The sequence below is a fragment of the Crassostrea angulata genome, chromosome 3 (assembly GCF_025612915.1).
Source record: "Crassostrea angulata isolate pt1a10 chromosome 3, ASM2561291v2, whole genome shotgun sequence".
In the NCBI taxonomy this organism is placed as follows: Eukaryota; Metazoa; Mollusca; class Bivalvia; order Ostreida; family Ostreidae; genus Magallana; species Magallana angulata.
In genome coordinates, this window is record NC_069113.1 from 54018611 (window position 1) to 54034168 (window position 15558).

At 35.6% G+C, this 15558-nt stretch overlaps 1 protein-coding gene across 2 annotated transcripts; it reads left to right on the forward strand.

Annotated features, from left to right (window-relative positions):
• The first annotated feature begins 2426 nt into the window (after positions 1-2426).
• LOC128175958 (protein dispatched homolog 1-like) lies at positions 2427-15482 on the forward strand. 2 transcript variants are annotated; one of them, XM_052841892.1, is made up of 5 exons: positions 2427-2593; positions 3130-3281; positions 9476-9599; positions 10924-11182; positions 11334-15482. In XM_052841892.1, the coding sequence occupies exons 2-5, from the start codon at positions 3277-3279 to the stop codon at positions 14297-14299; spliced, it is 3354 nt and encodes a 1117-aa protein (XP_052697852.1). In that variant the 5' UTR covers positions 2427-2593; positions 3130-3276; the 3' UTR covers positions 14300-15482. The 2 variants fall into 2 exon arrangements, with proteins under 2 accessions (XP_052697852.1, XP_052697851.1); XM_052841891.1 differs by lacking the exons at positions 2427-2593; positions 3130-3281 and adding an exon at positions 4799-6442.
• The last annotated feature ends 76 nt before the right edge of the window (positions 15483-15558 follow it).

The window sequence follows — 15558 nt, forward strand, 5'->3', positions numbered from 1 at the left end:
GGCCAGCTGTGTCTCCACAAGCCTAGGGTGTGAATGTCCCATGTGCTCCCAGATTTCAAAAAGAAACTTGTGACAGGTCCTAATCATTTTATTGATATGAATGTCTACCCAGCACTTTCTAAACCAAGGACACTGGATGAAGTGTTATTAATGTCTTAAGGGGCTAGCTGTCTCATGCACAATTCAAATGTTCAGTCATGCACACATTGATGACATTGCCAAAGCATATTTATTTGAAATCACAAATAAATATAACTGTTTATTTGTCTGCATTTGCCAGTCTCAAATGCTACCTTTAATATACAAACATTAAGATGTTCACTTTTTGATAAAACCTGAAAAGTGAAATCTTTTAGTTCTGTTTATGTGATATTGTTGGAAGCGTAGACATAAAGTTAACAGTTGGTGATAGGAATTAGTACTTTAATGGTCACATCAAATGGAATCGTCATTGATGTTAAGAAATTTCATGACAGACACAGAATATTGATATTGTCTCCACAGTAAGAGTACATTAAATCTATATGACATATAAGTTTATGGCCTCTCTCACAGATTGTCAGTGGAGACTGGGCGAGTTATTGCTCTGTGACAAGGCGGTGCAGAAGTCGGTCGGCCCACACACTGCACCCACCTTTCCTCCCACCTCATCAATAGAGGATCCCCAGGGATATATTCCAGGTATAATTGAAGTACCAGTCTTTGTGCTTCAAGAACAATGCTGGATGCTAGGTTTATTTGCACTCATGAATAGGTGCTGCTATATTGGGGCTATACTGAGCGGTGTTGTCTATATTTGATGGCCCATGGGGTCCCAGATCAGGATCATTGTCATCTCACCTACCATTACACAATCTCCGAGTACAACTTTAGAAAGATTTCACTGTCGTTGATCTGATCTGCCCTTGTTTTTGTCAAAATTATCCCCAATACTCTAAGTTTATTTATTGCATTTAACTGGCCTGTTTTGTTACAGAATTCTGAGTCATCATTAAGAATTCCGAGTCATCATTAATACTTGATTGGATAAGTGGTAATTTTTTAAACAATAATATTACGTATATAAACTTTAGGATTCAGGGCAACTGGCACTCCACCTTATACCTTAGTTAGCCCTTTCACAAGAAGATATAAGAGAACATGGTAAACAAAGAAAAATCAAATAAATATTTCAATTCATGTTCACACAAATTGGGGGACTGATTTTAAGGAGAATGAGGATTACGTAGAAAGAGAATATTGACATACTACAAATGGTGTGTAATAGAAATTGTGGTATGTTAATTAAGAGACTTATAAACAATTTAATTTATATAAAAATTTCATGGGAAAAAATCTCATGGTAGTGTACTTTGGTATCGTGAACATCAGTATCTCAGTGAACATCAGTATCTCAGTTTGCCATGTTTATGATAAAGTGGTTTGGAAGTCTCAACCACTTTATGAGTCTTTTACCGCTATGTCTCGAATCCTTGGATAACTGAAGTGAATTCCAGTTCCCATGTAGGTTCAAATATCAAGATTTGACTGTATACTGATATGCCTGTATTGTGTTTTACATTTAAGTTTTTGGGAAGTATTTGGTAATACCATGTTGAATTAATATAAGACGTTCTGTGATCATAAGCAATATTCCTGATAATAGGAAATCATGTTTTAAAGTTTTCTAGAGGAATGTGCCCAAGTTATGATTTCCCTGAGAACATCAGCATCAGTAGCCATGGCCTGTGAATTAATGGAGCTTACGTTGTTGTTAAGTCCTTACCAGGGGCTCCATCATCCATGTAGTCTTGTCTGCCTTTAGCCCTGATCCTTTGAAGACCTTGCCTTGTCAGGGAGAGATGGTGACACTACCAGTGCTTATCCGGATTAAAGCCTGATTAACGCTGATGGTTTTGGCTGAAAGTCATGATTAATAATCACTTCTGACAAGGTTCTGCTGAAAGCCTTTCATCAAAATCCAAAAATACTGACAGTTTTCTTGATCTATTATAATCATTCCCAGCAATACCAGCTCTATCGACTAATGGTGGTGATTAGGATCTTGACAAGACTGTCAAATGACAGTGATGAAGTCCGAACCTTGTTAAGCTTTGTTTTTTTTTTTTCATTTTTCCTGTTTAATTTTGAGGACTTACTGGAAGGTGCTTGTAATGTAATGAGAGGATTGTTGGTCTTTAATTCAGGTAATTTTAGGTCATGGCTTGTTGGACTGATGTTAGAGTAGATGTCTTGACAGCTTTTATCTGAGAGGTAGATTAAAAGGACATGAGGATATAATTGCACCTGCAGTAATGAGATATAGGGCCGGGACAGATGTTATAGGACCATACTTATTGATCAGACTGGGCTCTGATGCATTATAATGTTTATATGTTTCCGTTTTTTTGCACAATGAATGACTTGGTGAGGTAATCATTAACTGAGTGTTTCTGTTACAGCCCCCCCCCCTCCATCCCCTGGGATCGGCCGTGTATGCTGATGTTGCACAGTGACGGATCACCTGAACCTAAGTGACAATCCAAACTAATATAGCACACATTTTTCATGGATTAGCCGTGATTCACTTCCTGTGCCCACTAGCGATTTTCAGGTAATTATAGATTTCAATTCAGATGTAATGGATCAGACAAGCAGTGTATAAAATGATAGAATCACGAAACATCCTTGATAAAAATCAGATACCGTTCCTTTCTAAACCCCTCCAATATAACAACCACAACGAGGTTAGAAGAGGTCAAGCTGAGTGGTAAGGAATGCATCCCATTCAATGTCTATATAATCTGATCCGTTTCTTGGATGGAATTTCATTTTCTTCAGATGCATTATGAAGTGCAGATTTTTCATTAATAAAATGACAAGTAGCAACTTATTAGTGAAACATGATTTATTTTTGACCAAGTTCCTCCGAAACACCTGCGTGTAATGAAGAAAAAATAACACTGGATTTGATGGGAAAATGAAATTATTCCAATAGTTCTGTTGTTAGCTATCAAATCTGTAAAATGTCCAAGATGTTTTTGTTTTACTGTTATAAGGTTATGCTTCATATAAATTAAACAAAAATCATTATTGTTCAATAATTTTAAAACATATTTGAGTACATTTTTTTTGTTTGTTTTCTATTAGAAAAAGGTGACTCATCATGCATCCTTATAGAATGCTTAGAAAAATATGTACCAGTTCAACAATGGTTGGTTATCTGCAGGACTCGGCTGCCCTTAGTCGGGCGACACCTGAAGGCACTTACTGACCAGCTGCCTAGCCAGGATCAACATGAGGTAAAGCTTCTGGGTGAACTTGACCTTTTGAATTTATACGAGAGTTTATGCAAAAGTGATTTCACGGATGGATGAATTTATGGAAGTTCAGGGCAAAACAACTGAATATTTTTTGCTCTTTTTCAGATCCGATCTGATATATTAACAAAAATTTTATCACTTTATGAAATATCAAACTTATCATAAACAAGCCGTGAGAGTAATCACTGAACACTGGGGACATTATGTGGATTACTGACAGTAATAGTCTCGCTCTACTCATTTTTCTTCTAATTGCTTTAAGTAATGCATACAACCTTCCATAAAATATTGTTTACTTATACCTATAAGGAAATTTTCACTACACTCTTTTTCAATATTATTTTGTTGTATAAGTTATATTAGTGTCTTAACCAATGATTTCAATAATATTTGAATAAAATTGAATGAAATTAATTTAAAACTGAATGTCATTGAACATCTTTTTTTCAGTCTTTTATGATATTTGATAGAAATGTCAAGGTCAGTTGTGTACATGTTGACTATTGTAGTACAAAGAACTTTTTAAAAATATATCATCAAGTAATACATGTATTATCGATAATTCTCTATAAATTAAATTTTTCTTCAAAGATGCAATACAACCAAATGTATACCAACTTAATTATTCTCATGAGAGGAATTAATAGGTGATGACTACAAATATTTTCCTGTCAAAATTATACACCTGTTTGAACTAATGTTTAGAAACAAAGTCCATGATACATTAACTGTTATGAATTCAGTCTGAATTGTGAAAATTTGTTAGACAATTCACTGTATCATAAGTAAATTATGAAATAAAATAGTAACTAGCAAGTGAAGTCAGATGGTTGTCTCATATGTCATATACCACTGTCAAAGTTCGTTAACTCAAACTAGATGGGACTGTTTAATAACTTCGATATATCCGAGTATTCGAGATATCTAGGGTAAAGTACATTGTACATAAAAGATAAGTGCTTGGGTCTTACAAATCACTTCGACATAACCATTATATTCGAGATATCAGTGTTCAAGATATCAAAGTTCAACTGTATGTGATAATTTTGTCTCTTAAATTGGTCAACATGATATATGCAGATTGCTTTGACCATGATGACTTGTTTTTATTTAGTGGGTATTGTTAGAATACAGTGCAGCCTTCATGTACCAAAGCACTGGTCAATATTGTAGCCTTATGATTTTTGACTGAAAGTGAAATCAGCTTGCTTTACTTGAAAATGCACTGAAACCAATGAGACAGAGGTCATTGACTCTATCTGAGGTACTACAGCTAAATATAAAGATTCTGAGTTGATCATCCTCAATTGTAGAGCGCATGCATTGCTTTACTGTAACTTTTGTCTATATATAGAAAGATAGTCGCCTGTGCTTGGCTTAGTGAGTGAGATTTAGAGAAATGTTTTTTCTTTACTTGAATTTTGAGGAGCTTTTATGAAATGTCTTTCAAGAGAAAGCAAAAAAAAAAAACAGTATAAAGAGTGAAACATATACATGTATTAAATATGTATATTTGAATTGAATTTACTGCATACTTGCTGAATTTTACTTTTCTTGCTAAATTAACAATCTACAGGCATGCATGTTTTTAGAAAGAAAAAAAAGCGTTTGCTGCTGTCATTTCTTGAAATGTCCATGATTCTGGTTTTAACTGGTTATTTAGTGGAGCAGCTAGGGGCCAGTCATTAAGCATGATGATTGACAGGGAGACTCCGTGTAGGTTTCCCTGCACCAACCATTAGAAGCAGCCCCCTGGGAGTTCCAGCAATTACGCTGTTGCAAATTGATTCTAAATATACTCTTATTTTAATATTCATCTGAGCTTGGAGACATTTTCACCAATAATTGTGGGAGCATGTCACAGTTTTGTAAATTAAAATTTTAAGGAGTAGACTTCCGAATCATCTGATGCATTAAAAGGTGCATACTTTAGTGGTAAACTAATGGGAGAGGAAACTGTATTGTTCCACCCCTTATTATTTATAGATACCTGAGTCAGAGGCGAAAAAAAGGGATGAAAGGTTTTTTTTTTACTTTCGTTGGATATAATATTTTTTTCTTGTAAGATAAGATTTTTACAAGATTTCGCGTAGTGTTAACTGAGTGAAGATGTCTGTGTAATTTTGCAGTCGGCAGTCGATGTGAACTGAATCTTTTATCCTATTAAAAGCACATTTTGTTGCTATTGTTGTAGCACTAACAGGGAATCCCTTTGATTTATTTTACACACCTTATGAGCAGGTTGAAACAGTTACCAAAATAATTCCCCTACTGTGGAGAGTTAACGAGTAATCCTGACTTTTAACTCTGACTTTTGGGTTCTATGTTGAGGAGAGGCTTGCAGTTTTAAGGAATTAGCGGGGCAGCTTCTCCTCCGATTCCTGTGGAGACGGAATTAGCCCTAACTACCAGCAATTACCTGTTACCACCTTCTGTATGGAACTGAGGAGATTTAGATCAGATCATCCTGTTGAACTAGCAAAGGGGGTTTGATTTTGTGCTTCCCCATGACTTTTTATGAAGCTGTAGCCCTGTCCTGACAAATTATGGTGGGTGATTCCCGACTCCCTGATGTGTAATATGTGTGCAAGTTATGCATAAATTATTGCTAAAGTGATTAACAATGGGAAAGATCCACTGATGGCTTGCTCCTCCATTGATGGCTTAATGCTCCTCATTAATTTGGATAGTTCTATGATTTGATTGGACACCTGATGAAACCCACATGTTCTTAAGACGGAGAATTTCATCCTGCAAGGTTTTTATTTTGAAAAAATGCACACAAAGGTGGAAACCTTTTTGTATTAAGTGTTTATAGCTGGAGAATACTGGAGGCTTTTGTGGTTATTTGGAAGGATATGTTAAACGTTAACCATCAAGTAGTCCTAGCTTCCTGTCCACGCCACGAGAGTCGCTAATGTGCGGAACAGTACGTACATTTGAATATTAAGCCGACAGTGAAGGACCTTTCCCTCAACTTATTCTATTGCTCTTGGTGACATGTCTTTGTGAATTTTACTCTATGGATTTCAATATTAAGCTGACAGTGAAGGACCTTTTCCTAGGGTTATAATTCTAATGCTCTTGGTGACATGTTTCTGTGAATTTTATTCTGTGGACTTCTACATCAGAATGTCAAGGTAAGAGATCCATTGACTTCTCTGGAATCTGGTGTTTTGGGGATTAGCTCACTGTGTGTGGTTTATTTTCTGAAATAAATACCGTTAAATAAGATTTAATTATCAATGATATCCTAAAAATTATTCAATTAGTTAGGCTAGAATGTAATTTGAAAAAAATAAATTACTGGGTCAAATCCATTTAACATTTGATAAGACAGCATTATTCATACATAAAGTGACCATGCAATGCTGCTCTGCTCTGGTATTAATCAACAAGGCATGTGTTGTGCATGACATGTACAGAATTTTTTTTTAGCTCAGATTTGAACTTGATATATAATTTTGAAAAGGAATTAAATTTTTATATATTTTAAGTAATTGATATTTTACATGCTATATATTTTACATGCTATATATAGGACATTAAATATTATTTATGAACATATCCATGGAGGGCTGCATGTAATTATGTTGACCAGGATAATATGATTTTGGGGGGAAAATATTGATTATTTATGTTTTTGACTATTTAAGTGATAACCTTTTAAAATTAGGACACATAAGAAATGAGTGATTTAATGGATTTTATTTTGTTTGATATTTTATTCATTAATCAGTAGAAATTGTTCCGTCAGGTACTATGATGTATGAAAGTTATAAAATTGATAATTGATTTACAGTTTAAAGTATTGGAAATGATGAAATATGTCACAGTTAGCATAACAAGAGTTGAATCAGTAATTCAATATACATTTTGGGCATATAAGTATGAAGGAAACATAATTTTGTACTAGAGATAAAAGGTAACTAAATGGTGTTTTCATTAATCAAAATAAGATAGCAGGATCCATAAATTTGATACTGTTTGATGGACAATGGGGGAGAGATTTAAATTGAGACATGTCAACTATTAACGAATTAAAAACCAGACAGAGTCATCATCTTATGAAAATTAAAACATACAATTAAGGTACCTCACTACATTAAGAATTGTACTTTTCAAATACAGTGTCACAAAATGACATTTTAAATGTTTTGTTAAATTGTTTCTATCAATTAATTGATTTGGTTGAATATCATCATAGCTGGTTAAAGTATCGGGCTTGTGAACTGCAAAAGATGAGTTCAAATCTGCCCTGGGTATCGTTCATGTTTACAATTAATTTAATTTTGACTTATATACTTATTTTGCATCAAACTCGATACTAGTTGAGGATTGACTTACAGAGACTGAGTCTGTTGGACATATTATTTGAGGGTATTCAGGGACAATGGATATAAATGATTAACTTGATTGTAAATATTGAGTTCTTATGTAAAGTGATACCTTGGAGGATACAGGTAAGGCCCATTAAAATGAAAATGAACATTATATCAACTGTCATTTGATGGTATCAACTATCAAGTTAAAAGATGCTAATGTAAAATAATTTCTTAGCTTGGTAGCTTTTGTATTGAAGTAATTGACATCTTGACCCTGGACTACAGTTGAGCTTTCACCTGACTTCCCTTTGTTGTATATATATATCTCATATTAACTTTAAGTGAACAAAATCTACTTGATTTGTGATCTGAATGTTTTAATTCTGCCATCATTAAATATATATAGATTAATTTGTCTCTTTTGACTTTAACTGGAATCATCTGGTTTCAGAGAGTGCCAGGATTTTTGAAATACAATTGATGCATTTCAAGGTATTTTTATCCTGCTCCCAAATGTCTACAATGAACCCTTAAATACGTGAATTACCTTAAAATGATGAGAAAGAATTTATGTTAGCTACATAACCCTTTTCATGGTTATGCATGTACATGAATGTCTTAATGAACAGTACATTTGTATAGATCAAATTATGTTATAGGAATCCCTTCTGAATATTTTGAATGGACTTTATATTTTGGAATATATTTATAATGCTAAAATCTTAGAATTTTTATTTCACTCAACATCTTGATCAATACTTACAATGTAAATGTATACTTTGAGTACAATTAAGTGTAAATTAAAAAAAAGTAGAAAATAAAACACGTAAAAAAATCTTAAAATTGACTGAAAAGCTATAACTATGCCAATGGTAGTGAATTTTTCATCTGTACTTGTTTATGTGCCATTGGAGTTTGATCCTCCCCATGTGTGAGCGCTTTACGTGATGTGAGTGAATCACAGGTCAGGGGTCAAACAACAGACACTGCTCCAACCCCCTTAATGTTTTAAAAAAAATAATAGCTCGGCAGCAGTCATCCTAAAATAGACACTACTCAGGCTAAATATAGATTGGATGAGAGGATCAGAGTGTGGATTGAATGGATTGACTGTTGGTGGGGGCCGTGAGAGATGACATCAGAGAAAGCTGGTGGCCAGATTGATCCCAGCCACCAGTCAATAAATCCACGATCACAGACTTTAATAACGATACAGCTGCTTCTCTGTGATTCAGAGGGGGGAGTTATGGATATAATACAGCATGCATGCATACATGTATGTAAACATGAAATCATTCAGAATATGGAACAATTACTTGTATAAGGCTAACTTAATTCCTCATTTAGTATAATTGTATTTGATGGTAAAAGAAAGAGTTTTTGCTGATAACTCATCATTGATATCATGATTAAAAATTCAATGTGCACTGATTTAAAATTTTCAAGATTTTGAAAATTTATTCAACTTATACTTTGTGATATATATTGCCACAAAAAATGTGTTTTTGATATCATTAAGTCTGACATCACTGTGTGTTTGTGATATCACCATGTGTCTTTGTATACCAGTAGGAGTGATATCACCATGCTGATTGATATCTTCATGTATATTTGATATCTTGACTAAGTGAAAGTGATACAACTATAGTGTATGTGACATTTCTGTCAGATACCAATTAGCATGATATCATTATGTGTACATGATATCTCCACATGTATTTGATATCTAGAGTGTCTAGACTAAGTGTGATGAGCCTTGGTATATGTGATATGACCACATGCATTTGATATCACTATATGTACACATACATTACCACTACCATTTTACCACTGCCTTGTCGTCCACAGATATGCCCGGCTGATAGCACACTATCCCTATGTGATCGTCGTCAGCATCCTGTGCCTAGCCGTCCTGTGTCTGGTGTTGTGTCTGACTGTGGTGCAACTTCCAAACTTCCAGGATCCCAAAGCAGTAAGAGCTCAGTGATCTTAGAATGTATATTTATTTTAGGCCATCCTTAAAAAAATGTTTGTTTTGAATTGCTGCCAGGAGGTTTTTAGACCCAGGAGGGAGGAAGGGATTTTTTTTTGATTTTTCAAGCTTGAAGTTTCACTACTGGTGATTTCAAAATGGTAAAAAATAAAAATCTCCATATTAAATAAGTTCTTTATCATTTGCTTATAAAATTTCATCAGCGGGGGTATTTCAATGAGGCGGGGGGCAATTCAAAACAAACAATAATTTTATTTTGGCTTTACCTTCCCTTTTTTCATTTCTTTAATTAAAAGCTACACCATCTTGTGATGAGTGACCATTTGACTAGTCAGGTTTGGGCCAAGATCATAAGGACAGGCATCAATGCATTACTGGATTATAATTTTGAAATTGTCTTCTCACTAAAGTTTTCGGATGATTATCCTGGCAAAATGTAACAAAATCAGTGACAATGATTTGATTAACCTTTATACATAACTTCTTAAAATGAATTATTTCTCTATGCTCAACACTCTAAAATAGCTCAATAAAGCCAGAAAGTTGACTTGCCCCCCCCCCCCCCCCCCAAAAAAAATGTGTATACAGTGTATAACTCACCCAAAGCAGTTAAATTTATTCATAAGTCAGGTATGAAATGAAAGAGCAAGTTCCTAAACAAATGTTAAAATTTTTCAACATTTCAGAACGATGCCATTTGTGTTTCAAAGAATTGAATTAATTTTTATTTTCATCTGTTATTTTGTTATATATTCATACTAAACAAGTTTTACCTCATGTTCTAGTTAAGTTCATTATCTAGTAAATTATACCAGAGTCTTTTTGATGGCTAAACCGTTATGATGTCATAATTGATTTGTTAATTTTTTTCTCTGTACTTAATGATATTTAAGGAATTATGTAGAAAATGAAACAGTTTCTTTACATTCTATATTAAATCATGAGAAAAGTAATTCTGGTACCTATATTCAATTTGACATCATTTTAAAGAGGAGGTCAAGAGCTTCTTTGATGTTGTTTTAGAAGAGACTGTATGCATTCTAGATTTATTTTATTAGTCTAAAATGGACAATACCCTGAGATTTTTTACTTACCGGTATTTCCTTCATATTATATATATTGACTGTTAAAAACATGATTTTTAAATGTGTTCACCAAATATTTTAATCCAGATACGCCCTATCAAACAAAGCTATTGTTATGAAACATCATAGAAAGAATCTATGTTCTGAATTTCATAAACCTGTAGGCACCTTTTAATTTACTAGATCTTGACCTTAAGTGTATAAACTTGTTACCTTAGGGATTTGAACCCAGAGGAACTGAAATAGCAAACAAAATCATTGCTTATAACAACTTGGTGCAGAACCTTGATGGGAAGCTCTCCCTCAGTCCAGCGGGTCAGAAGTGGGGCTTCGAGGGGGAGACCATCCAATACAGCACAGAAAACCAGACCAAGGTACCACAATTAGGGGAACAATCGATGGGACAGCCGGTCAAGCGTTCTATTGATGAAAGCAGTTCTCGTCACTTCCAAGATTCTTTTTTCTGTGAAATTCCAGGTAAATGACAAATGGTTTTTTTTATAGGAAAATTTATGAGAGCAATTGGTTTAATACTTCAAATGTTCATATTATTATTAGTCAAAACAATTATCATTATCTTTTTAAACTGAAAATCTTAAAAAACAATTTTATATTTTTGAATTTTCAGGAAGCTACTTTCCACTCTTTGCAAGGATTGTCTTTACCAGTGCTGATGGCAGCAATCTGTTTACGGCTTCCAAACTCCAACAGATGTGCCGTATTGAGGACAACCATATTCGTTCGCATTCCACATTCTCCAGTAACTGTCAGACTAAAAACAGCAAGCAGTGTTGCCTAAGCTGGTCTCTAGGCAACTATGTTGCTCTGCTGTCTGGAAAGAGCAACTGTTCCTCCATTACTGAGGAGGATGTCAAAGCAGTGCAGGATTTGTTGACAACTTGTGCTGGACATTACTACAACATGACATTAACTCAATGTCACACACGCCGATCTCGCCATTATTGCTCAGGTGTTCCCGAAAAGTGTGTGAAATTCCAGTCAGTGTACAACATTCTTCACCACATAGCGGATGTGAACTTTGTACACCCCAACAAGGATGGCCAAGTGCCATTTCTGACATATGCTGTGACGTTTCTCCCTGTGGTGGGTGGCGTGGACTCTGTAGAACTTTTTGAACACATCGAATCGTGGCCCAGAGATTTTGGTAGTGATGTCCGCGTTTCTGGTGCTAATTTTGGAATCAAGGATACATTATTCAACCAGCAATTAATTGCAGATAGTATATGGCTACTGATATCTGGGGTTCTAATATTTTTGGTTGTATGGGTATATAGTTTGTCAATTTTTGTTACAATAATGACGTTTTTTATGATGTTTTGGTCGCTAGTAATGGCGTATTTTTTATACACGATGGTGTTTGCCATACCCTTCTTTCCATATATGAATCTCGTTGCCATTATTATAATTCTTGCACTTGGTGCAGATGACGTATTTATATATTGTAAGGTCTGGCAAATGGCCAAATCTGAACGAAATAATGGGACTCTCGAAAAAATAGTGTTGGACACACTTCGTAATGGGAGTGTATCCATGTTTGTGACAAGTCTAACTACTGCTGCCGCTCTGTACAGCAATGCTTTTAGTTCCATCACTTCCATCCGATGTTTCAGTATCTACGCAGGAACTGCTGTTTTGTGTAACTTTTTTCTTGTTGTTACGTGGATGCCGGCATCCATTGTTATTTATGAAAAATGGTGCAACTGTGAAAAACTTTACGACCCCGAACTTTCTCAAAGGAAAAACGTGTGCTATTATGTGTGTAAAATGCCACAGCAAACATATCACAAGGTGTCCGACTGGTGCAGGGTCCTCTTTGATAAACTTCTTCCGTTTGTTATCGTCCGTGCTCGTTACCTATGGTTAGTACTATTCGGTGTTCTAGGAATTCTAGGAATTGTTGTTATATTTTTCTATCCAAAACTAAGACTTCCATCATCAGAGAAATTCCAAGTGTTTTCATCAGACCATCTGATGGAAAAATACGACTTTGGTCTCAGCAATCACTTTTGGTTTGAAAGACACCAACGAAATCAAGAGATAATGCCCCTGCGGTTCGTGTGGGGAATCCAAGCGGCCGACACTGGGTCCAGTCTGGACCCCAGTGATAAGGGAGACATTGTTATGGACGAAAGTTTTGACCCCACTACTCCCGAAGCTCAAGTATGGATGCTCAATTTCTGTCGGGATTTACGCTTAACCCGTTTTTACAAACACATTGGTGGCATCGAACAGACGAACTGCTTTCATGAATTCTTTAGCATGTTCATGCAACAGCCATGTTCCAACGAGTTCGGTATTCGTAGACCATGTTGTAATTACAGTACGAGCGTGATTAAGTCAGAGGACATGACGCAGTGCGCCGCTGTGTACATTCCATCCCTGATCAACTCGGGGACCGTTGTCTACAACTCCTACTCGCCGGGTCCCAGGTTTATAGAGGGAAGATTCAGTGCCTTGATCGTGGAATTCTACAGCAACTTTCACTTTACAACATCTTTCCAGGAAATGTCCAATTTTTACGCTCAAGTCGAACAATTTCTAAGCGAGAAACTAAAGTCTGCTCCCTCTGAAATTCGAAATGGATGGTTTGTCAGCGAATTAGAATTTTACAGTCTTCAGAAGAGCCTCGGCGAGGAGACCCCCATAGCTTTGGGGATCTCGCTTATCATCGTGATTGTCGTCACCTTTCTGACGACCCTCAACGTCTTAATCAGTATATTCGCCATTGTGAGCATTGCTTTCGTTATGTTCGTCACCATCGCCGCTCTGACTCTGTTGGGATGGGAACTCAACATCCTGGAGTCTGTCGTGATAACAGTAGCAGTGGGGCTTTCTATAGATTTTACTTTACACGTTGGGGTCTCATTCAGAAACTCCCCTGATCTCAGCAACGAAATGCGCGTGGTCTCTACCACCAGCACCCTGGGTGGGGTTATTACAATGGCAGCTACAACAACATTCCTAGCGGGCGCACTCATGATGCCGTCGACCGTGTTGGCTTACCAGAAGTTCGGAACTTTCTTGATGATAGTGATTGCCACCAGTTTTGTGTATGCTTTATTCTTTTTCCAGTCTCTGCTGTGTGTGATGGGACCTAATGGCGGGTTTGGACAGTTCCACTGGCCCTGTCCTTCTGTCAACATCTGCTCGCGGTCTGAGAAGAAGCACGTTGATAAGACGGTGTATCTGACCACCGAGTCCACTTCGAGTTATTACCCAGCGTCAAGTAGCTTCAGCGAGCCGTCTCAAGACATGGAAATCCCTTCGAACACTCCAAAGCCGTCCCTTTTTCAGCACCGGAGATCTCGCTCCCGAGGGCATTACATACAAGCGCGCACTCGTAGTGACAGTCCGGAGTCCGACCACACCGGGCGGAGAGAAGGACAAGTCAAGTTTTCAGAAGGCAACACAGTCACAAAAACTGTAGCTGAAGTTAAGGATGACACAGAAACCTCGCGGACAGATGATTCTGTGTTTGAGGAACCAAAGACTCCAGATTCGGGCATTTGCGATACAAAAGGTTCTATGAAAATGATCCCGATCGAAATTCATTTTAAAGAAAGTTTAACTTAGCACATGTCAGAAGCGCATGGTCGAGAAGCTAAGTTTTCAGACGATAGAATTTTAAACCTCTTGTTGAATTGTGATATTTTGTTGGTTTTGACGACAACTACATTCCTTTTTTACACTTGATTAGTATCTAAAATTTTATGTTTTCTTTGACAATGCATTTATACCCAGAAAAATACCAATAACTCATCTTTTCCGAAGAGTTAAATGTTAGAATATATCTTAGAATTATAGTTTTTTACGTATAGTTTAGAGGAGTTTATAGATTGTTGTAGACATATTTTGTTTTTTGAAATACTCTATTAGGTTAAAGTGGCAAAGTGTTTGTACCATTGGATCTGTATGAAAATCGCAGTGTTTGTAAGATTTTTATACAAATTAATCCTCGGTTTATATGTTTTAGAAAGAACCACGAGTATTAGAAGGTAGTTGACCTCAAGTTAAGACTCTTTGTTATTTATAAGTTCTATAATTGTCACAGAAATATGGAAGTAATTTTTATATATGATATTTTAGTTAAATGTCGGTCGAGTAGAGAAATAGTATATCGTTGACCCCATGTAAACGGAAATGTTTAAGGTATTCACTACACCTAGACTTGTACTTTTTAAGACACTACGTCACAAGATGGAGATTTAAATGTTTTGCTAAACTGATTGTATCACTCAATTCAGATGTATATGGTCATAGCATCAGGCTTGTGAACCGCAGATCATGAGTTCGAAACCGCCTGTGGCTTTTGTTCATGTTTACTGAATGAAATTTTTTAAAATATCATTTTTATCCAAAATTCCACATTTTTTCGCCTATTTGACATATATACTTCTTATCCATCATGCTTTCTATCATAATCAAGTAATTTTCTGCTGATTTGAGAAACTAGTTGAAAGTGTAGTGAAGTACCTTAAATATGACATAATTAAATCACTATATAATCCATTCTATGATATGCGTATCGGAACATGTTTTGATGTAAGTAAATCATATTCTTATACTAGTATACAAATATTTTTGTTTACTTCCTGCAAGTTTTGTTTTTTGTTGCCCAATCTTGCCGATTGTAGAAGCTGAGATCTTCATCGTTAACCTTGCTTAGAAGTGGTTTTCACCACAGAAATAATCTGATTCCATTTATAGTTTGTTTTTTTTTATATCGAAAGATAAAATAAACGTGCTACCTCATGTATTTAGCGTATGTAGTTCTTGCTCAAGTAGAGTTATGTTTATTGACTTTTTCATTTTTAATCAACATATAAATATTT